Consider the following 24523-nt stretch of genomic DNA (forward strand, 5'->3'; position numbering starts at 1 on the left):
CCCTGGAAGGTTGTGACTGCATCAACAGAGAGACTGTGCCTCTGGGTTCTGGAAACACACAGAGAGCGTGGGAAGCAGGCAGTGAGAGAACAGCCTGGTTAGGAGGGTCCCTGACCCACAGCTGCTGGACGCTCAATGCCATCGCCACGAGACGCAGGCTAGAGAACGCTTCGAGTCGCTCCGTGTCGGCCCCGGGGGGCCAGGCTGGCAGGAGCCCCTCTGCAGCCAGTCCAGGCTGAGCTCTCTTATGGGAGTTTTCTGGGGGCAAGAGAGAGCTCAGCGGGCATTGTGGCTTTTCTGGTCAGTTAGTCACCAAATATGCATTACGTGCCTACTATGTGCCGAACTCTGTTCCGTGCACTGGGACAACAGCAGTGATAAGAGACAAGGTCCCTGCCCCCCCCCCCCGCCCCTGCCATGGGGTTGCATTCTGCAGGGGAGGAAAGACAAGAGCCCCCAAAACAAATAGACAAAAAGGGTAACTTCAGGTAGTAAGTATGTGGAAGAAAATAAAAGGTAATGGAAGAGAGAAAAAGAGGGAAGGAGGGAGAGAGAGGAGCAGGAGAAGGGAGAGAGGAAGAGGAGGAAGGGAGGGATGGACAGACAGGCAGGCAGGCAGACTTGGGGTCGGGGTGGGGTTTGATGGGGTATTGGGGTGGTGAGGGTCTGGAGTCGACCGCCAAGAAAGAATTCTTGAGACGTCTTTGGTGCAAGAATGGTGATTTTATGAGAGCACGGGGACAGGGTCCATGGGCAGAAAAGCTACACTGGGTTGTGAACAGTGGCTGGTTATATACTATGGAGTTGGGGAGGTAAAGTCAAAGGGAGGCCCCCAGAAGGACTTTCATGTGCTAAAGAGGACTCAGGAGACACCGGAGGCATTGCTGTGGTCAAGCCAAGGTTGTTTTCCCTCTAGTAAGGCATTAACATTAGGACGGTAGGGTTTCCTGGGGAAAGGATATACTCTCTTTGCCTCAAGTATTTGTCAAGGGGCTGCAGGTTATAAGGAAGTTTCATTTTACCTGCCATTTCCTTCTTGCCTCTGTTCCCCGCATCACTGTGGAGGGGAGGGTGATGTTGGGGCTCCAGGAAACCGAATCTGTAGGTTTCTGAAGATTCGGTTATTGATATGATTGCCTTTTCCTTATAATTAACTAAGATATTTGTAAACGGATGGAGACTCTGTCCTGCACGACTGTGATCTCTATCAGTTAACCTCTTGCCTTCCCCTTTCCTTTGTTCTTGGGCAGCCGGGAGAGCCTGAGGAATGTCACATACCTCCCACCTGGGGGGAGGAGGGGTTAGCTTGTGCGTGGCCCTCAGTTTGCCTTACGTTCCCTCATCAGGGTCGGTTCAGCCAGGGAGGTGAGGGAGAGCATCTCTAAGGAAACGTTTGAGAGAAGACCCCACAGGACAAGAGCCATAAGTGGTTTGAGGGTGGACCCCTGGGCAGAAGGAACAGCAGGTCCAAAGGCCCAGAGATGGTGGAATTTGGGTGTTTGGGAGGAAAGGAGAAGCCAGGGTGAGGGGCCTGTGGAGGCGGAGGGACAGAGCAGAGGGAAACGTTGGAGAGGCAGACATGGGCCTGGTCACCAAGGACCTCATGACCTGTTTAATCCCACAGTCGGTTGGCAGCAGGACCAGAATTGGAACCCAGGTCGGGAGGTGCTCTCGCTGCGTGACATGGGGGAACGAGGAGGGGAGTCTGACTCTGGGCGAAGGGAGCAGCAAGTCAGGACTCGATCTAGGACAGACACCGGAGGCTCGGGGCAGGGAGGGTCCCTCGGCCTGGGTGTTTGCGGACGAAGTCGCCTTGGCCACCTCTGGATGGAGGGGGTCTGGTGAGGAGGGCAGCTGTCTGGAGGCTGTGGCAAGCCGTGTCCCTGGTGTCCCCGGGGAGAGATGCGCCATCTGCCCGGGTGTAACTGAGAGCTGACGTGGCGAGAGATGTCGTGGTTCCAACAGGCACCAGGAGGGAAGTCAGAGGGAGGAGGGAGTCTTGCTCTTTGGCCTAGGAACTGGGATGGGGGCCGCAATAGGGGAGACGGGGAGGCCGGAGCAAAGAGGGCATTTGGACAGGGACGTCGGAAGTTCAGTTTGGGACCTGTTCGGCTTGAGAAGCTTAGCCAAGCGTCAGCACTGACGGGGAGGTGGACGCATGAGTCTGGATCTCGGGGGAGAGGTCCGAGCGAAAGGGGTAGGTCGGGGCAGTCGGCATCATACAGATGGTTTGAAGGCTGTGGATGGACGAGTCTGGATGAGTTTGCAGAGCAGTGAGGAGGCCAATGGGCTGAGTCTTGGGACGTTCTGTCATCAGCGGCCTCGCAGGCAAGGAAGAGCGGCTGAGCCGACTAAGGAAGAAGCAGGTGAAGGAAAACCAGGCCAGCGTGTTGGCTGGAAGACAGCACAAGGAAGTTTGTTTGTTTGTTTGTTTCTCTCATGTTTATTTATTCTTGAGAGAGACAGAGACAGAGCACGAGTCGGGGAGGGGCAGAGAGAGAGAGGGAGACACAGAATCCGAAGCGGGCTCCAGGTTCCGAGCTGTCAGCACAGAGCCTGACGCGGGGCTCGAACTCACGAACCGTGAGATCATGACCTGATCCAAAGTCAGAAGCTTAACCGACGGAGCCACCCAGGTGCCCCAGGACAAGGAAGTTTCTAGAAGGACCCAGAAGGAAGAGGAGTGGTCACCTTCGCCAAAGCTGCTGGGAGGTTACAGGGAATTGACTAGTGACTTTGGATGATTGATGTCCTCAATAAGAGCAAGCTGGGTGGGGTGGTGGGTCAAAAGCCTTCTGCACCAGCGAGAATGGGCAGGGCAAAGGAGAGACCGTGAATTCTCTTTGGGACACTTTAGCTGTGACAAAGAGCAAGGAAATGGGGTGGTAACAGGAGGTCACGGAGTCAAAGGAAGTCTTGTGTTCCACTGAGGTGAACTTCACTTAACCTCAAACGGAGCGTTTTAAAGTGAACAGTTAGGCGGCATTGAGCGCATTCACAATGTTGTGCAACACCGCCTCTGTCTAGCTCCAAACCATCTTGATCTCCCCAAAAGCAAACCCCTCACCTGTAAAAGAGCGGTTCCCTAGCAACCACGGATCCGCTCTCAACCTCTGCGGATTTGCGTTTTCTGGACATCCTATTTACTTATTTATTTATTTATTTTAATGTTTATTTTTGAGAGAGAGAGAGAGAGAGAGAGCACAAGCAGGGGAGGGGCAGAGAGAGAGAGGGAGACACAGAATCCGAAACAGGCTCCAGGCTCCGAGCTGTCAGCACAGAGCCCGACGCGGGGCTCGAACCCACGCACCGCGAGATCGTGACCTGAGCCGAAGTCGGACGCTCCACCGACTGAGCCACCCAGGGACCCCCCGACCCCCCGGACATTCCATTTAACTGGAATCAGAAAACACGTAACTGTTTGTGTCCAGCGTTTTAACCCCAGCATAAGGGTTTCGAGGTTCTTCCGTACTGTAAACGTGTGTCAGGACTTCATTCCTTTTTATGTCTGAGTAATAACAATCCATTATATGGGAGACCCTAACTCTTTATCCATTCATTAACTAATGGGCATTTGGACTGTGTCCACACTACAAACTGCCGTAAGGAGCACTGCTGTGAGCGTTCGTGTTCAAGGTTTATTTGAACACCTGTTTCCAGTTCGCTTGGGTCTGTACCCAGGAGGAGCGTTGCTGGGGCAGAAGGTGATTCTATGTTTACTCTTGGAGAAACCGCCCGACTGTCTTCCACAGTGGCTAAACCAGTTTACATTCCCACTGGCAATGTAGGAGGGCCCCAGCTTCTCCACATCTTCGCCAACACGTCTTCCTTTCGAGCTCCTTTTTTAAATTGATGGCATGGAGACACCCTTGTGTATGGCCTGAAGCGATCTGACGGAGAAGGAGAACTTGATGATGGCGAAGGAAAACGGGATAATGGCTGAAAGAAGACCCTTGACAAGAGGGATGTGCCCACAAGACCCACCATGGCAGAGCCTCCCAAGTGGGAAGTCTTTCTGGATGCTGCACGGCCACGCACGGCCAGGAAGTGAAAAGAGAAGCGTGTCTGACAGCAAGATCCCGAGGCTCGCTCCGATGGGCTTGTTGATTTTGGTGGGGTGGGGGGGGCCTCCCCACAGAGCAGCAGTGAACGGTAACATGGTGGGGAGAGTGGTGCAGAGTGGGTTGTCTTGCTTTAAACGTCAGTCCTCATCCATAAGTCATGGTGCTTTAGGCAAGTGGGGTGACCTGTGGGATCCCGGTACGCTCGGCCACAGAATGGAGATAACAAAAGCTTAGTGGCTGCTCTCGGGACTAAATGAGGCTTTGCCTAACCAGTGCCTGGCACACAGTAGGTGCTTACTAAATGCGGGTATCGTCCATTGGCTCATCCTTCCAACTCAATTGTGAATTACCCCAATGGAAGTAACAGGTTTAGCCCTTCTTTGCAGCCTTCTCGGGTTCCAGCACTATGTGGGCCACATAGTAGGTGCTCCATAAAACACTTGAAAAAGAATAAATAAATAAATAAATAAATAAGAAAGAATAAAAATAGTGATCAAGAAAGAGACTTCCCAAAACAATAGCCATAGTGAATATTCACTGGGTGCTTGCTACATGGCGGGTATTTCCAAGGGCAACATCTCGTTTGGTCTATATGACATGACCTTGAGACAAGTACTCCCTTATCCCCACTTGGCAGACAGGTGACTTGTGCTGTGTGACATGGCTGGGGAGGGGCAGGCTGGGGGTGGAGGTCTGACACGAAATCCCAGGCTTAGTCATCGTATTATACTATCCACCTAGACGCTGCTAAACTAATGGTTGAATAATCCTGGTTCTGAGAATGATTTGCCACAGCTAAAAACATGTCAAGAGAGAGGTCAGGTGACTGATTGGGAAAAGGAAGGGTTGGTCACCAAATGGATAATTGTGGAAGCTTTGAAAACTCCAGGGGAGCCATTGCGTTGCCCAGGTGTGTCTGCATTTCCTTGAGCACAGCTGAAATCACCCCGGGCACAGAAATGTCGTCTTCCTGATGGGCAGGTTGGGTCGGACACTGGAGGTTGGTTGATAAAGGCACCTGGGGTAGGTGCTTCTTGGGGATCAGGTGGTTTCTTCCCGTTCTCCAGTCCACTGTTTTGTCAACATCAAGGTTGGGAAACTGGGGAAATGGGGTTAGCCATGAGAAGGCTGCCCGGGTGCTCGGAGTTGATGCCAAGGGAATCAGAAGGGCTTTTCCAAGTTCCCCGAACGGTGCTACCTCCCAGGGTCCAAGCATATGCCTGAACCAGGCACGGAGTCCCTTTTCCGTGGTGGGTAGGACTCCCAGGCGCCATCTTTCTACGATTCACCTCAGAACCGTTCCACACTCCCCATGCCCTCAGCTCTCTCTGTGAACTGGTCAGGAGGAGGCCCTGGTGCCCTTGGCTGAGCTTGGATCTGGCCCCGAGCCGCTCAGCCATGCTCTTGCATTCCTCACTTCTTCTCCTCACACCCCTCTGCTGCTCCAGCCCTCCGTTTACCTCATAGTCCTGAAGATAGAGTAGGGCTCACACGTGGGCATCTCTTTCGAGCTACCGGGACAGGTCGGGGGGACGTTGTGGCATTCGTAAACCGCCACCAACAGCAGTGACCACCGGTGCAGCATTTCAGAGTTGATGGCTCTCTTGTATTTCTCCCGGGGCTGATTATAGTCTGACATTGACAGAGTAGCAAGAATAAACTTTTCGTCTTGCCCATTTGGGCTTAGAACCCGATCGACGTGCACCATTCGTGTCCTGCTTTACAGCTGTCATGTGTCATGTCACTTAACCCTCACCATGGCCTGGGCAGATCCTGCGCTGGTCATATCCTCGGAGTAGCAGGAAGCCATCGGACATGCAAGAAGGTCAGCCCGATACTCAACAGTGGCTGTGCCAGAACACCTCTGCCTTTGACTCTGGTCCAGAACTTGTTGACCCCCTGGCATGTTTTTAATAAGCTGAGCTTGCCATCAATAGTTGGCTGTTAATCATTTACCTCTCATGGGGATAGTTATTAAGGAATGTTTATAGTAATAGCTGGATGCCGTGTAATCATTAGTGCTGCTTTCTTTCACAATTTCCCAGGCTTATATCTGATTATATGGGGGGAGCTGATTTATCTATGAAGCGTATTCTGTTTGTTCTTTAGACCATAACAGGCAAGGGGGGCTCCAGAAACCAGGTGGGTTATGTTCACAGACATGGACCAGCTTTGGGAAGGATTTCAAGAATTTCTAAGACTCTCGGAGAGCAGCTGGAATAAGGGAATTGAAAAGTCAGGGATTTGAACATCAATTTAGGGGAAGATTAAGTGAGAAAATGCACATAAAGTGCTTAGCGTGGGGTTTGATGAATGCTATTAAAATGAAATGGATAATGAGTGATCATGGCTAAGGCAATTATTCCAATGGCTGATAACCCAGTTATCTCCTTCTGCCTTCCTTCCTCTCTGTCTCTCTCCTTCTCTCTCCTCCTCTCTCTCTCTCAAAGCTGCTCTATCTTCCACATTCCTTTTCAGGATGTTGTTATAGGGTTAGCTTTAGCTCCATGCCAAAGTCAGCAGAGAATTAACCCTGAAAATAAAGAATAAAGCCCTAGCCAAATATTGCTCAATCAAAACGTGGGGGGAATAGGAAGTATGTGGCATTTCCTGTTCAGAGCTGTGAGCCAGGTGCTGCTTGGCACCAGTGGGCTCGTGTGGCAGGCTGAATAGCAGCACCTGCAGGCATTTCAAGGGAGGTGACCCCCAGCTTTAGGAGAACAAGTCCACCTGGGCCGTCCGCTGACATTCTGTGGTCTACGGATGTCAACAGCGCCTTTTCTTTGCCTCTGTCTTTCCAGCCAACCCAGGCTCGCGAGTGAGGATTTGACCAGAAGCTGTCTGGGCTCAGACCCACCCTCTGTGACAGGTTGGGTGGGTAAAGATACTTCCCTAAGGCTTGCTTACTTTATTTCTAACATGGTTGACCCTAGCGACAGACACATGGCGACCGCGAAGGTTTTCTTATCGGCAGCGAGGTGATTTTCTAAACATTTAACCCCAGGGACAACCTAGGTGGAGGGCAATCAGATTGCCAGGAACAGAGTCCTGGGGCTCGGTTTTGGTAGACGTTAACTCTGTAGCTGCTGGGTTGTGGCAGGTGGGCACTCTGGGGGCTTGGGATGTGGCTGTTCACCAATGGCTGCGGTCGTTTGACCTTCTAAGAACTGGCATGGCCACACGAGTGGACACCAGAGTGTTAGATTCGAACAGCAGCACGTTTTGTATTATTACTGCGGACCGAAAAGATAGGGAGCTGGCATGTTTGGAACTTCACGCAGAGCGGGTATCGGTGTTATATTTATTCACGATTCCATTTAAGCCTTAGAGGATTCTTTTGAAGCAGTTTAGGGCTCTCTGCTCGCATGCCCAATGGTTCCCCCTCTCGTAACCAGTTCTAAGACACCATCTCAGAATGTTGTTCCATGAGGCCCTTACAAATGAAATGCCTCATCAGTGCTCCACAGAGGCCATTTGCTGGGAGTCCGGGGATGATGATGATGATGATGCCATTTAGCATTAACTATGTGCTTCATACACATTGAGTCATTTAATCTTCACAAACGCCCGATGAGATGTGTCCTGTTATTATTCGTTACTTGACATGTAGAAACAGAGGCCCAGAGAGGTTAAGTGACTTTCCCCAAGTCACACAGCCAGTAAGCTATTGAGCTGCGATTTGAACTCATGGCTCCATACTGCCTGGGGTGCAAGCTGTCTGCCTTTGGCCTTGTGCTGGGCAGGTGGGCACAGAATCTCCCCTTCAAGGCTCACCTCCGCTTGACTGACTGTTCCTTCTGGGAGCTCGGAATCACTTCCTTCTGTGCATGGGAAGGAGGAAAGGCATTCTAGGATCAGGGACAGTCCAGGGAACACAAGAATGGCCTGGAAATGGAGGTCCAGTGGGCTGGACGGTCCCTGAGTGTGTGCTGAGTGTGTGGCCCTTGTCAGGGGAGGGCCTCGGATGTCACACTCGAGTGTTGACTATGGAAGCCTGCCAACCAACATCCTCGTCAGACCGGCTCAGATGACATCTGGATCGCAGAGCCCGTCATCCTACAAGGACTGGATATTTTTCCAGAATTGTATTGCTTATGTCTCCTTGGCTACCCAACACCTTAAGGACTCCATCAAAACAGAAACATTTTTTTAAACTTAAAGCAACTTTTAAAACTTGCTTTTCTAGTTATAGAATTTTTTTTTTTTTTTTTTTAGTGTCAAAAATCGGAGAAGTCTAGGAAAACACACCAGATAAAAATGGGCTAAAAGACGGCGGCCGAGGGGAAACTGCTGTCTCTCTTGCCGCCTCCAGGGAGTCTATTTTCTCTGCACATAAATATGTGATTTGTCCTCCGCTCCCCTCTGCGGCCCAGTCCCCTCCTGCTCTCCTGTCCTGTGCTGGGCCAGGCGCCCCAGGAACAGGCTGTACAGTCTCCTAGAGTGCAGGCTCCCATCAGGGCAGGCCAAAGTCTGTCTTGCTTTTACCTGGGCATTAGGGGCTTAATGAATACCTGCTGAATGAACAACGTGATGTACAAATATTTTGAAACCTTGAATTTCATATTAAAGAACGCACGGGCACAGTTTAAGTACATACATCCTTTAAGAGCACGCGTCTATTCCTAAGTACATCTAGTTTCAACGTTAACTGGTGGACAGACTTTAATATATCTTCCTCTGTTTGTCAAGGAAGATTATGAGCATTTTCCCATGACATTAAATATTCTTTTTTAAAATTTTTAAACCTTTAAAACAATTTTTTTAGGGGTGCCTGGGTGGCTCGGTCGGTTAAGCGTCCGACTCTCGGTTTCAGCTCAGGTCACGATCTCGCGTTTTGTGGGGTCGAGTCCCACATCAGGCTCTAAGCTGACAGCATGGAGCCTGCTTGGGTTTCTCGCTCCCTCTCCCACTTGTGCTGTCTCTGTCTCTCTCTCAAAATAAGTAAATAAACTTAAAACAATTTTTTAAAGAGTTTATTTATTTTTGAGAGCAAAACAGAGCTCGAGCAGGGGAGGGGCAGAGAGAGAGGGAGACACAGAATCCAAAGCAGGCTCCAGGCTCTGAGCTGTCAGCACAGAGCCCGACGCGGGGCTCGAACCCATGAGCTGTGAGATCATGACCTGAGCTGAAGTCAGATGCCCTACCCACACACCCCTAAATGTTCTTTTATAAAATGTTTATTTATTTTAAGGGGAGGAGGGGCAGAGAGAGGGAGAGATCGAGAATCCCAAGCAGGCTCCATGCTGTCAGCGCAGAGCTTGATGTGGGGCCTTATCCCATGAACCATGAGATCATGACCTGAGCCGAAATCAAGAGTTGGACGCTTAACCGACTGAGCCACCCAGGCACGCTGACATGAAACGTTCTTTAACACAGTTTTTAATCGCTACATGAGTTTCCATATATGGATGTACCATAACTTATTTAAACTTCCCTGCTGGATTTTTTTTTCTCTTGTGAATACCATTTTTTTTTTAACGTTTTTGTTTATTTTTGAGACAGAGAGAGACAGAGCATGAATGGGGGAGGGGCAGAGAGAGAGGGAGACACAGAATCGGAAGCAGGCTCCAGGCTCTGAGCCATCAGCCCAGAGCCCGACGCGGGGCTCGAACTCACAGACTGTGAGATCGTGACCTGAGCCGAAGTCGGACGCTTAACCGACTGAGCCACCCAGGCGCCCCGTGAATACCATTTTTTAATGTGAAAAATGCTGTAGTGAAGGTCTCAGGCTGGACTCTTTGTGCACGTTCTTTTTCGCTGCTTTAGGATAACTTTTTATAGATGGAGTAGTTGGCCCAAAGGGCCTAAATATTTTTATGCCTCTAGAAACCTATTTCCAAACTCCAGGAAAGCTGCATAGTTTTCAAGGTCTGTCCTGCCAGTGATCCTGTTACAATTTTGGTGAACTGTTTCCAGTTTGACAGGGGAGATTGGCACTTGGTTTTGACTTACACTGCTTTTATTTTCACATCTTGGGAACAGAAACTTTGGTATTTCCAAGATGTGCCCTACCATGAGAATGGCTGTCTGAATGAGAATGTTCTGGGGAGGGGCCTGTATCCAATAAGCAACGTGGCAAGTGTGGCAAACACGGAGGTAGTTCAACACAACCATCTCACAGATGGAGACACCAAGTCCAGAGAGGAGCACAGAGCTGCTTAGGTCTCCGGGGAAGTCGGGCACCCCCGTCCTGGTGTCCTCACCATGCCCCCTTATCTGGGCCGCCTCCCCTAATTACCCGTCAGTGACAGCAAGCGCCTAATGACTTCTTCCTTTTTTCTCTTTCTCAGGAACAAGGAAATCCAGTCCAAAATCTGACAAATAAGCCATGACGGTCAGCGAACAGGACTCCACAGATTCCAAAGAAAGTGATTCGGTGAAAGAGAAATTGGTCAGTCCTGGTTTCCTTATCTGTCCCTGTTCTGGTGACTCTGGGGCAGTCCCTCCTGGCCCCCTCGCTGCTCCCAGGGAGATGCAGGTTGAGGTCAGGTCAGGCAGAGAAGAGACAGCAGGGGATAAAAGCAAAGGTATATGGCAAGTTGCCTTGTGAACCACAAAGCATGTGTCGTGAGGCACAGGCCACTGATGGCATTGTACTTCGGCTGATGATAACATATCATCTGCTGGTGGCCTTCAGGACTTGTTGTGGGGGGTGGGGGTGAGTCTTCGCTCCAAAAGTCATTTTGCAGCAGGGGGACACCGATGTGCGAAAGCAATGATGTTGATGTCCTTAGGACACACTGAAACTCCCCCCTTATCCCGCCACGAGGCTCAGTCCTCTGCCCCTCCTCCAGGATGTCCTGGGCATCTAGAGACACTCTCACTGCTCAGGAGTCCTTGGATAGTTATTTATTTACTTATTTAATTTTTTTTTATTTTGAGAGAGAGCATGAGCACACAAGGGGGAGAGGGGCAGAGAGAGAGAGAGAGAGAGAGAGAGAGAGAATCCCAAGCAGGTTCCATGCTGTCAGGGCAGAGCCTGATGGGGGGGCTCAAATCCATAGACTGTGAGATCACAACCTGAGCCAAAATCAAAAGTCAGACACTTAACCCACCGAGCCACCCAGACACCCCAATATATGTCCATATTTTCAATAAACCTTATTTAGCAGGAAAAGATCCACACAGGTATATTTACCAAACTGCCAGGGAAGTGTGGAATTGGCAGACTGAGAGTGATTGTCCCCCCCCCATAGGGGTGAAATGGAGGTTCGAGGAGGCCCAGCCACCTCCTCAGGTCATCCGGGGACATGGCGGAGTCACATTAAATAAACAGCGATTCCCTCCACGCAGACACTATATTTTTCTCGGTGCTCATATTAGGTTGAGTCAAGGCTCTGCTGTCTAGACATTTGGTGTAAGGAACAAAGGGCTGTAGTCATCTCAATCCTTCTGCTTAAATGATATTCAGTAGAAAACACCCCCTTTTTTCCTTTCCTGCCCTGTCCTGGAAGAAAATGTTCATCTTGTCCAAGCTGACTTTCTAGCTTCAGGATACCATCCGGAGGACAGTTTGAGTTCAGTGCCAGAAGTATCTACCAGGTCCCAGCCCTGAGCCAGGTGGGAAGAAAACTGGGAATGCTAAGAGGCTCAGGACACTGGATTAGCCTGCTCAGGCCGTCGTGACAAAGTACCACAGGCTGGTGGCCTAAGCAACAGAGATACACGTTTTCACATCTGGAGGCTGGAAGTCCAAGATCAAGGACATCAGAAGGGTTCATGCCTTCTGGGGCCTCTCTCCTTGGTTTGAAGATGGCTGTCTTCCCCCCCATGTCCTCACATGGACTTTCCTCTATGTGTGTCTCTGTCCTAAGCCCTTCTTGTAAAAACACTGGTCGTATCCGATTAGGGTCTACCTTAGTGACCTGACTTCACCTCACTCTCCTCTTCAAAGAACCTGTCCCCAAATACGGTCCATTCTGAGGTTGTGGGGGGTTGACTCTTCACCATATGATTTGGGGGGGTGCACAGGTCACTCAATACCAGACACACACACAATGCCTGCCCTTGGTGAGCTCCTGTCCAGAGGGAAAGGCACACATGAGAATAGACACTTTTAAGTACGGGCGGTCATAGACAGTAAATCTGTGAGCAGCTTATGGAACACAGAGGGCAGAGAGAGGCCCAGAGAAGATTCTGGGAGGAGGTGGTCAGGGGGCTGAGTACTGAAGGATGAGCAAATTAAGGGTCCTCAGAGGAGAAGCCTGAGCAAGGGCCAGGAGAACCAGCATGAGGAGATACTCCACAAATATTGGTGAATGGGTGTGTGCATGCCGGAACAGGTGTCAGAAGAGGGTGATGGTGCCCCAGCCTCAGAATACCTGGGAACACGTGCCTAATGACCACATCCTTAATTGAGTTCATCTTCTCAGGCTCTGCTGGGAAGCATGGGGCCACAGGCCGTGCAAATGCGGGGATGGCACCAGCTCTCCCCAACTCCACTGGTGATATCGTGGGTGTGAACACACCTGGCCAAGTGTAGACATGTTCCATGAGGGGCGGGAGGAGGGTGCTCCGGTAATCAGGAGCCCCGGTTAACTGCCTTCTGGTCCAGGAATCTACCACACATCATGTTTACCACCAAGAGACCAAACTTGAGCACTAGAACAGTCCTTAGCAATTGTCCAATGACATCAAAATGCCTCCAGACCTCCCCTTCTACCGCTGAGGACAGTGATTCCCTAGAGGGGGGCAAATCTTTGTCCACAGAGTTTGCGTGATGGCACTGACTTAGAAAGGGATGAGAACATTTGGTCCAGATAGAGCACATTATCTGGGGACAAGGTGATCTAAAAAATAATGAGTGTTCGTTGTATCGTATGCTTGCTGTATGCTGGGTGTTGTAGATGCCACGATTCTAGGTGTTTTTCCAGTATAAACTCACGGAATCTTCCACAGGTCTATGAGGTGGTGGCACTGTTATCATGCCCATGCTACACACGAGGACATGATGCCACAGAGAGGCCAAGTGATTCGTGCAAGAGCTCACAGCCTAGGTGGCTGAGCGGAGGCTCAAACCCAGGCAGTTTTGAACCGCTAAGCTGGGGCAAAGGGAGTGGGCAGCTCCTATCAGCTTCACCAAGCGTTTCCAGAAATCAGAGCCGTTCACTGGTCACCCTGAAAAGCCCCGGGGGGCTGGGATCACTTACCTGCCTGAAGGAAGGGGGGTGCAGTTGACTTGAAGGCCAAGCTCTCGGCATAGCTGGAGCCTGGACTCTGCTGTGTGACTTTGACCAAGTCACTGCTCACCTCTGGGCTGGTTTGCGGGCTGGCCGGGGAGGGAATTAATGGACAGCTACCTCCACCAATAAGAGGAGCTCTTCAGGCCAAGCACCGCCTCCAGACTGTGGGACAGCAAGGACAGTGAAGTCTGCACAAGCCTTGCTGTGTGGCTGGACAGATGTGCGTCCGGTCTTCGGTTCTGGGACAGGTGCAGGGCTGGGGCCGGGGCAGCCGCCGGCAGTTGGTCTCTTTCCACCCCTGGGATCTGCATCCCCTCTGGTTTCTACCCTCAGAGCTCAATTTCAGCAGGTTTTGGGGCAGCAGAGTTGAGGCAGGAGAGGCGTGCAGGGACAGCTTTGAGGGGGGCCTCAAGTCCACACCCGGGGTACGTGCTGGCCGGTGGACAATGCTTGCTGACTTTGGAAGCCTTCATAGCGCAGGGGCGTCCCCGACACCAGCGACCACCCCTGCTTCCTCCTACTTTGTGTACATTTGTGTTGACCTCCTGGAGCCTGGGGCCTACTGAGTTTTCAGCCCCAATGAGGAAGCACAGAACAATTTCCAAGGTGGGGGTGGGGGTGGGGAGAGAGCACCTGATTCAGATTGAGTTTTAGCAAGATCAGATGAGACCGCCTGTTACAGATGAAGCCAGGCAGGAAGGGCCTGAGCTAAAGAGGGGGTAGGGGAGGAAGAATGAGGGTGAGTATAACGTCCCCATCCAGACAGCACAGCGAGGGTCCTCACGACACAGGGAGGCAGCTGTCCCTTCGCTGCCCCTTCCCGTCCTTCAGGGCCCAGCCATCCTCAATTACCTTCCTCCCCAACCTACTCCAGGGTATCTGTGCCTGCAGGCCTTGGCTCGATGCCCTCCCACCCCACACCCTCTGCCTGCATGCTTCCCAGGGCTACTCAGAAATCACCTCTTCCGGAAAGTCTTCCGTGATCCAGCCCCAATTTCAATGCCTGTGTTCCCCTACACCTAGTTTGTTTGCTTCCCGTCTCTTTTTGCGGACTTGAGGCCTCCCTGGCCTCCTAGGGGTTCTGAATTCCCCAGTCAGGCCCTTGCCCACCGGCCTGTGCCCCTGCTCTCTGCCTCTGGGGGCAAATGGCCGAGGCAAGCTGTCCTAAACCTGTCACGATTAAAGGTACACTTCTCCGACATCCAGGGCAAGTTGGCCACGTGGTGAACAAATTCTCATGACGTCTGGTGTGCATGAGAGGTCTTGCCTCCTTAATGATTTCCCTGAGCTGAGCCAGCCTGGGGCGGGCACGTGGGAGGTATTCCCCGGGCCAATGCTGAATGAGAAGCATAGAGGAATGACCGACTGGCAGGTTCTTTTTCTTCCAAACCCAGAGCCTCCCCATTTGTGCCCGAGCTAAGGGCGGCCATGCCTATGTCCAGCACGCTGGCCGGGGCTGTGTGTTTTCTACCTGAGCCTCAGAGGAACTGCAGGGCAGTCCAGGCGGGATCGGTCTTCCGTGTTGCCCTCGTAAACGCAGCAGCTCAGAGAAGCCAAGTGACCAGGTTAAGGGCACGCAGTTAGAGAGGCAGGGTGGGGACCCCAGCCGGTCGGTGCTGGTCCCTGCCGTCGGTGACCTGTGTTCTGTGCCGATCCTCGGAGAGGCACCCGGCTTTATGGCCAGCGCTCCCCTCCCGGCTCGCTGGCCTCGTTGGACAGGAAAATGAAAGGTGCTGATGCCAAAGGAAAAATCCATACCCCGGGTGGTGGTTCCCGAGAAGGCCAGTTTCCCTCCAGGATCCCTCGGTGCTGCTATGACAGCAGGGGGGAAAGCGCACGGTGCCCGTTTCCTGTTCAGACAAGACAGAGCGGCCGCGTTTCCTGCCAGGCCCCCGCCCCCTCGTGGACTCTGCCTCCTGCACCGAGATGCCCCGGGATGGCCTGCGGGAGCATGGACTCCCGGGCCTGGGTTCCCCTGACGTGCAGCCCCGGCCATCCGGGGGCTGCCGAGTGTGGCCACGCCCTGAGAGGGACGCCGGGCGGGAGGACCAGAAAGGTAAACGCAGAAAGTGGCCTCAGGACCTGCCAGGGGGTGGGAAGGCCCAGCGTGGGCGGCTGCGGCTGCCTCCGCCGCCTGGGGCCGTGGGTCACAGAAGCCTGCCGTGAGAGCCGGCACCCCGGTCCCCGTGACCTTGGCCGTGGAGTTCCAGCTCTGGCAATATGGCCGTGCTCGTGAACAGCCTGGCAGGTGCTGGGTGGTTTCCCCTTTTCCTTCCCCGCCCCCACAGCAGGTACCTCTGTCCCCCGGGGCCGGTGGTGAGAGGGGGTGGGCACGGGCTGGCCAAGCAGCGGCAGGGGCTCCAGGGAGAGACTCCCACCTGCCTTTCTCTAGCTTCTGATGGGTACAGACAAGGGGACAGTGATCGGGGCCAGGGCAAGGGGGTCCAGGAAGAGGAGGTGTCCAGGGCGGGCCAGGGAGTCAGGCAGCGTGACATCTGAGCTGAGACCCAGAAGATAAGTGCAAAGATAAAAGACCGTGGAGGATGGGTACTTTGTCCAAAATGCAGTTCTTGTTCTAGCAATGGATCTCTTTCAGTTCAGGCTCTTCTTCCTGTAGAAACCCATTCTGGCCCCACACCTGGCAATGTCCGCCCCTGTGGCTTATAAACCCTTTTTCTCCCCTCCGTCCTCTCACTGGCATTTACTGAATACCTTCTCTGCCTCAGGCTCGGTGCCTGGAACAAGACCCCCTCCCCTCAAAAAGTAAGACCCTTGGGCACCGCCCCGACTCTGCTGCTAATGCTCACAGGCACCTGCCACAGGACAGGAGAGGCCTTGTCTGCCTTAATTAACTCTTTTCTTCAGCATAACAGCCTGTGAGGTGGGGTCTATTATCATCCCTGTTTTCAGATAAGCCCACTGAGTCACAGAGCAGTTATGCCACTGGCCCAAGGTTACAGTCATTAAGTGGCAGAGCTGGGGGTAGGACAGAGTTGAACCAAAGAGGGGGTGGAGTTTTCATTCAGAGGAGAAGGCGTTGGGAAAGGGTCGTAGATGCCAACGTCTCTAGAAGGGGAATTTCGGGCGCATGTATCTGCACGGGCAGGGCCAAGAGGCAGCTTGGCACCTAATTCGAACAACAGCCGTTCTGTATGGCGGGGCCAGAGGGAAAGTAAAACGAGTAAGCGGCCTTTCCGAACGCTCCCTGTGTGCGCGCAACTTTCTAAACATCCTCATCCGGCAGCGCATTGATTCCTCAACAACCTGTGTGGCCAGTGCTGTTATTAGATCCATTTTACAGCTGGGCAAGATGAGACCCAGGGAGGTGAAGAAAGCGGCTCAGGTTCCCACAGCTGACTGGTAGAGCCGTCCAGCACCGCGTCCCCTGCCAGAGGAGACTACTGATGTGGGCGGGTCCGGGAGTGGCTATCGGGGTCCAGCTCTCTCCTCCAGACAGTATTTGACCGACACAGTTCCCTGAACTGTGGACCTTGTCTGTTTTGTTTCCCGCTGTATCTCTAGAGCTTTATCAGGGCCTGGCCCGATACACGCACACATTTTATATGATAACAGAGAGGGTGCCTTCCAAGAGCACCTGGGTCCCCTCCATCTGGAGAGTGGCCCACATTCCGCTGGCCAGTCTCGGATGGGAACCCCTTCTGCCTCCAGCCCCTGCCAGCTGGTCAGCTCCGGCCAGGGGGTTCAGATGTTTCTCCTGCATGGTCCTGTCCTGATTGTGACCACGCTCGGATGAAGGACAGGGTCACGTGGGGGCAGATGCCCCGTTCTCCAGGCTGAGCCCTGTATCTCTCTGCACGTCCTTGTCCTGCGGTGCTCATGGTGGCCTGGAGATTGACAGCTCGGCCTGGAAGGGCGTGTGCAGTGGTGTGCATGCGTGCATGTGAACGTGTGTGCACCTGTGCAGCTGTGAGCAGCCTCAGGCCCCTAGACACTGTTCCCAGATGACGAGGCACTGGGGGACAGGCAGTGCGGTGCAGCGGGTGACTGCATGGGCTCCAGCCCCCATCCCAGACAGCACCACGGACGTCTCGGCGCGTCTCTTTCGCCACCTATCAAATCGGGATGAGATAGTACTGATCTGAGCGTTCCGTGAGATAATACCCTGAAAGGGCTCAGCTCAATGCCTAGCCCATACCTCTTGTAAGTGCCAGCCGCTACCATTGGCGGCTAAGTCTGGCTTTGCTTTTTGCTCCTATGTGGTCCAGAAAGTGGCCAAATTCAGCTAAAATAATAGTGTGTGGCTGCTTACAGAGCACCTGCTAAGGACTGTGGGTCTGTGAGTCACAGGTCTGTGGCAGCAGGCAGAAGCAAACTGAACCCGTGGGCTGACCGCATTCCCCCAGTGCGTCCGCCTGCGCAGTGGTCGTGGACAGCGATCCCACCTGTCAGCGGGCTCCGGGAACTTGGGCAATTCTCTAGGGCCCCTTCCCCAGACAAGGGGACAGCCCAGGTGCGTCCTGCGGGCCCCTAGCTCTGTGCCCAACGGCCAGATCTGACATGCTGTCCTCTCCTTTCCAGGACTGGTCCTGCTGGCTCATCGTGGCCTCTCTGGTGGGCGCCTTCGGCTCCTCCTTCCTCTATGGGTACAACCTGTCGGTGGTGAACGCCCCAACTCTGGTGAGTGCCCCGCGGCTGCGGGATGCGCCCGGCAGAGGGCGCTGCGGCCACGCGGAAAACTTCGGGAGTGTTCCCAGGCTGGTTCTGTGGCAGCCCTTTGCCGGACACTGGGACCTAGGAGAGGGAGAGAGAGGAGTGAGACCAGCCTCTGCCCTCGAGGGGAGGAGTGAGGGGAGGATGGGAGGTACAGAAACAGACAATGGTGACAATGTGGAGGGTTCAGTTCCCTGCCTTGGAGGGTCCTGGAAGAGTGCAGGGCAAGGACAGGGGTCTACGGAGTTCCCAGGGAGCAGTGCTTGAGGATCTTATCCTGGGCACGGAGCCACGGAGAGACCTTATGCATAAACGTTTTCTTGATCTGTTCTTTTTGGGTTTATGGCTTTCCATTACCACTAGTGGTCATTCGGGTGTCTGTTTTGTCTGGCTTTTGTTTCGGTCTGGAATCAAGTCGTTAGGTTATGTCAATCAAGAAGAGTCTGTAAAGCAACCAAAGGTGTTTATCTCTGGTCGTAGGACTTGCAGCATGGGAGACAGAGAGGGAGGAAATGGACCTTGTGCTCAGAATTGCAGGTGGGGGGGGGGGGGCAGGCTTCTAAAGGCAGAACCCACAAGGTTACCAAACTTCTTCGGAAGGAATGATGATCGGTGCTGAGGGAGTTATACCGAGCACCGGATGCAGGATTGACTAGGTAGCTAACAGGTGTTACATTGTCTCATTTCAGTGCTCTGTAGAGGAGGCCTTCCAAGAGCTGGCCACGTTGTAATTGCCACAAGCCAAGAGTTCATGGTGTTCCTAGAATTGAAACAGGAGCCCCTGCATGGGTCCTGCTTCCTCAATGTCCTCCCAACCCCCTTCTGAGTGGCGGTTTTAGCAATCCCCAGGCCCTCCTAACTCCTCCCTGCTGGTTTGCAGGTTCAGATTTGGTTCCGCCTACCTAGGCTCTTAGGTAGCTATCCATGCCAGGGGGTGCTGGCTTCTGCTTGACATACCTGCACCTTCGTCCACCTTACCCCGCAACGGCGGAGGTAGGTCAAGGCTACCTGGAGGCTTTCTGGAGGAAGTGATGCCTCAGCTTCACCTTAAAGGTAAAACAAAGGCACGGAGGCTTGCCATTTGTGACATGTTTGCAAGAATGCAGGCGAGATGCGGTTGGAACGCAGAATGCCTTTTGGGGAGCACGGGGCAGGAGCTAACGGGGCAAACGGAAGCCAGGCTGTAGACCTTTCTGAAGGCTTTTCGGGCCTTGTTTGGAGCCCAGCATCCCCATGTGCAAACCACAAGGGAGGCTGGACCAGGGGGTCCCAAAAAGTTCCCAGGAGCCCTGAACTTGGCAGAATTGCCTTTTAAAAATTCAGATGTCCTTCGACAGTCCTTCAGATGTCTTTTATAGCTGGTTTGTCCAAATTAGGAGACAAAAAAAAAAAAATCAGCGCTATATTCGTGACAGAAATACGGAAAAATAATGACAACTGTAAAATCCAGATGTAGGTGTTTCTGTTCTATTCCCTGACTTTTCTGTGCATTTGGAAAGTTTTACAGCAGAATGTCCAAAATAAGTACATCATTACATCTTTGCAAATGTGTCTATATATGTGAAAGGAGAGGGAAGTTTCTAAATCTTGCTCCTGAGCCCTGTTCTGTTCAATGTTGTCACCAGTTATTTGGACAATAATCTGGAAAGGAGGTCTACACATTTCTCGGTTGATGTGCTGGGAGGAATAATGACTGTATTTGAAAATGCAGTGTGTCAGAATCGAGTGTCAGAACAACTCTAGTTTTTGTTGAGTTTGTTTCGTTTTGTTTGAAACCCTTCTACGTTTTGGGACTCTGTGTAAGTTCATTTGGAAAATGGGCTCTGATGCTAAGACCCATTTGAAAGCCAGGGACCTAGATGGCCTCCCCAAACTCTTACTGAAGCCAGTGGCTTTGATTTTGTCGTTGTGACCTCGTCCTGACACGAGGATCTGATTTGTCCATATTTGCCTATAAAGGAATATTGTAGGGGCGCCTGGGTGGCTCAGTCGGTTAAGCGTCCGACTCTTGATTTCGGCTCAGATCACGATCTCCCAGTATGTGGGTTCAAGACCCATTCCAGGCTCTGTGCTGTGTGGAGCCTGCTTGGGATTTTCTGTCTGTCTCTCTCTTTCTCTCTCTCTGCCCCTCCCCGGCTCGCTCTCTCTTCTGTCTCTCAAAATAAATAAATAAACATTAAAACAAGAAGATTGGAAATTTACACTCTTGCCTCATCATGACAGTTCAGCAGAAACTCCAGCAGAGGGTGGAGAACCTTTGCACTCATGGTTTGTGGACCAAAAAGCCATGTGAAACTTGAACCCTGAATGAAATGATGTGGATGGAAAAACAGAAGTTCAAGCCATGACTGTGGGAACAGGAGGAAGGAGCAATTCGTCATTTAAAACTTGTTTTCGATTAAGAAACTATTTTTTTAGATCAGTCTGAAAGCAGTTCACAGCAAAATTGGGCAGGAAGTACAGGGAACCACTCCCCCCTCTGTATCCCTCACCCCCAAAAGCTTCCCCCGTTATCAGTTTCCTCCAGGTCCTTTCATGGCTCGAAAGCTCCTTTGTTCTTTACAGCTGAATAATATTCAATACATTAATGCATTGTATTAATACAGTGTAATAACACCTTGTCTGCATGTACCAGTTTATTGAGCCACTCACCTGCTGAAGGACATCTTGACTGCATCTAAGTTTTGGCAACTATGAACAAAGTTGCCGTAAACATCCATGTGCGGGTTTTTGTGTAGACATAAGTTCTCAGTTCATTTGTGTAAATATCAAGAAGCACCATTGCTGAATCAAAGAGGGAGAGTACGTTTAGTTTTGCAATAAACAGACAAAGCATCGTCCTGAGTGGCTGTCCTGTTTTTCATTCCCAGAAGCAATGAGCAAAATTTCCTATTGTTTCCCATTCTCACCAGCATTTGATGTTGTTAGTATTTTGGATTTGGGATGTTCTATAGGTGAGTACTGGTATCTCGTTTCCATTGCAATTCCCTAATGACATACGATGTTGGATACCTTTTCATATGTTTTTGGGAAAGATAGAAACATCTTTTCAAATGTTCACTTGCCGTCAATAAATCTTCTTTGGTGAGGTTTCTGTTCACATCTTTTGCCCATCCTTTAATCAGATCGTTTGTGTTGTTTTGGTTGAGTTTTAAGAGTTCTTCGTATATTTTTAGATTACAGATCTTTATCAGATGTATCTTTGCAAATATTTTCTCCAGGTCTGTGGCATATCTTCTCATTCTCTTGACATTGTCTTTCCCAGAGCAGAAGTTTTTAATTTAATTGAAGCCCAGATTATCAATGATTTCTTTCACACATCGTGTCTTCGGTGTTATATCTAAAGAGTCATCACCATAGGGCACCTGGGTGGCTCAGTTGGTTAAGTGCCGACTGTGGTTCAAGTCATGATCTCACGGTTCATGGGTTTGAGCCCTGCATCAGGCCCTGTGCTGACAGCTCATAGCCTGGAGCCTGCTTTGGATTCTGTGTCTTTCTGCCCCTCCCTTGCTCATGCTTTCTTTCTCTCAAAAATAAATAAACATTAAAAAAAAAAGTCACCACACCCAAGGTCATCGAGATTTTCTCCTGTTCTTTTTTAGGAATTTTATAGTTTTGTGTTTTACATTTATGTCTGTGAACCAATTTGAGTTAATTTTTGTGAAAGGTACAAAGTCTGTGTCTAGATTTTTTTTCTGATATGTGCATATCTATTGTTCCAGTACCATTTGTTGAAAAGACCATCTTTGCTCTATAGTATTGCCTTTGCTCTTTTGCGAAGATCAGTTCACTGTATTAATGTGGGTCTGTTACTGGGTTTTCTGTTCTATTCTATTGATCTATTTGTCTGTTTTTTCACAAATACCATGCTGTCTTGATTATTGTAGCTTTATCGTAAGTCAAAGTGAGATAGTGTCAGTCCTCCAACTGTGTTCTCCTTCAGTGTTAGGAGTTGATTATTATGGGTCTTTTGTTTCCCCATATAAACTTTAGAAATTAGTTTGTAGATTTCCACAAAATAACTTGCTGAGATTTTGATTGGGATGGTATTGCATCTATAGATGAAGTCAGGAAGAACGAACATCTTGACAATATTGAGTCTCCCTATTCATGAACGTGGGATATCTCCCCATTTAATTAGTTACTATTTGATATCTTTCATCAGAGTGTTTATTTTTGATATAGCTGTTATAGAACTTGTGAGATTTATACCTAAGTATTTCATTTTCTTTAATACTAATGTAAATGGTAATATTTTAAATTTAAAATTGCATTTTTTTCATTGCTGGTGTATAGGAAAGCAACTGACTTTCATATATTAATCTTGTTATCTTGCAACTGTGCTATAATCAATCACTTCTTAGTTCCAGATTTTTTTTGGTCAATTTTTTCAAATTTTCTACACAGATGACCATGTCATCTGTGAAATAGACAGTTTTATTTCTTCTTTTTCAATACGTGTATCTTTTATTTCCTCTTGCTGTCTTATTGCATTAGCTAGGACTTCCAGTTTGATGCTTACTTTGTATTTAATCTGCTTTTCTTTTTCTAGTCTCCTATAATGGAAACTTATTGATTTTAAATCTCCCATCTTTTCTAATATATTCATTCAATGCTATAAATTTTCTCCTAAGCACTGCTTTTGATGCATCCCACAAATTTTGATGAGTTATATTTTCATTTTCATTTAGATCAAGTTATTTTAAAGTTTCTCTTGAGATTTCTTCTTTGATCCATGTGTTATTAAGAAGGGTGTTGTACAATCTTCAAGTGTTTGGGGGATTTTCCAGCATATTCTGTTATTGATTTCTAGTTTAATTCCATTATGGTCTGAGACCAGACACTGTATGATTAGATTCTCTTAAATTTGATAAGGTGTGTTTTATGGCCCAGAATGTGGTCCATCTTGCTGAATGTCCATGTGAGCCTGAGAAGAGTATATATTCTACTGTTGGATGAAATAGTCTGTAGACGTCCACTGTATCCAGTTGGCTGATGGTGTTGTTGAGTTCAGCTTTGTCCTCACTGATTTTTGGCCTGTTGCGTCTGTCCATTTCTGACAGAGGGGTGTTTCAGTCTCTGACTTTAATAGTGGGTCATCTATTTTTCCTTACAATTCTGTCAGCATTTGCCTTATGTATTCTCATGCTCTGTTGTTAGGCACATACACATTAAGGCTTGCTATATTTTCTTGCAGTATTGGTCCCTTTAACCGTATGTAACGCCCCCTTTTTTCCCTGTTAACTCTTCTTGCCAAAGTATCCCTTGTCTGAAATTAATATCGTTTTTACTGCTTTCCTTTGATTCATGTCAGCATGGTATATCTTTGTCCATCCCTGTACTTAAAAAAATTTTTTTTGATGTTTATTTATTTTTGAAGGAGAGAGAGACAGAGCGTGAGGGGGGAGGGGCAGAGAGAGAGGGAGACACAGAATCTGAAGCAGGCTCCAGGCTCTGAGCTGTCAGCACAGAGCCTGATGCGGGGCTCAAACCCGTAAACCATGAGATCATGACTTGAGCCAAAGTCAAAGGCTTAACTGACTGAGCCACCCAGGCACCCCGATCCTTGTACTTTTTAAAATCTATATGTGTCTTTATATTTTTGTAAAAAAACCTTTATTTATTTTTGACAGAGAGAGAGAGAGAGAGAGAGAGTAGGGGAGGGGCAGAGAGAGAAGGAGAGAAAGGATCCCAAGCAGGCTCTGTGCAGAGCCTCATGTGGGGCTCAATCTCACAAAATGTAAGATCATGACCTGAGCCAAAATCAAGAGTCAGATGGTGACCAGCTGGGCCACCCAGGTGCCCCATGTGTCTTTATATTTTAAGTGGGTTTCTTATAGACAACATATAGCAATAAACAGACAGTTTGTTCTCTTGACCCAGTCTGACAATCTCTGTCTTTTAATTGCCATATTTTATACCATTGACATTTAAGGTGATTACTGATACAGTTCAATTAATATCTACACTGTATCTGTTCCTTTTTCTATTTGTCACCCTTGTTCTTTGTCCCTATTTTTGTTCTTTGTCCCATACTTCTGCCTTTTGTGGTTTTAACTGAGCATTTTGTATGATTCCATTTTCTCTCTTTTCCTAGCATATCAATCCCCCCCCCTTCTTTTTAACTTTCTTTAGTGGTTGCTCAAGAGTTTATAATATGCATTTTCAACTAATCCAAGTCTACTTACAAATAATACTACTTTACTTCACTGGTAATGTTAGTTCTTTATAATAACAAAATATTTCTAATTCCTCCCTCCCACCCACTTAGACATAAGCATATTATATAGATAATCGAATACATTACTATCATTATTATTTTGAACAAAATTAATTGTGAGATTTATACCTCAGTATTTCACGAATATTCTGAACAAAATAATAACCTATTGATTATTAATAGATAATAATCAATAGATAATATTAACAGATAATAATCTGTTAGATTAATTAAGAACAAGAAAAAAAGTTTTCATTTTTACCTTTACTTATTCATTCTCCTGTGTTCTTCTTTTTATGGAAGGCTGAGTTTCTGACCTATATTAGGTTCCTTCGAAGAATTTCTTTTAACATTTCTTGCAAGGCAGATCTGCCAGAGACCAGCTC

General features: G+C 49.6%; 1 protein-coding gene across 3 annotated transcripts in view; it reads left to right on the forward strand.

Annotated features, from left to right (window-relative positions):
- SLC2A9 (solute carrier family 2 member 9) overlaps positions 1-24523 on the forward strand; it is a 255169-nt gene that overhangs the window by 24408 nt on the left and 206238 nt on the right. For 2 of the 3 annotated variants that reach the window (XM_042936893.1, XM_042936894.1), the window contains 2 exons: positions 10355-10455; positions 17786-17884. In XM_042936893.1, the coding sequence (XP_042792827.1) occupies positions 10393-10455; positions 17786-17884 (162 nt within the window). In that variant the 5' untranslated portion in view covers positions 10355-10392. Of the gene's footprint in view, positions 1-10354; positions 10456-15128; positions 15303-17785; positions 17885-24523 lie in introns of those variants that run through there. The other variant, XM_042936895.1, reaches the window with a different exon arrangement.

The sequence above is a fragment of the Panthera leo genome, chromosome B1 (assembly GCF_018350215.1).
Source record: "Panthera leo isolate Ple1 chromosome B1, P.leo_Ple1_pat1.1, whole genome shotgun sequence".
NCBI classification, from domain to species: Eukaryota; Metazoa; Chordata; class Mammalia; order Carnivora; family Felidae; genus Panthera; species Panthera leo.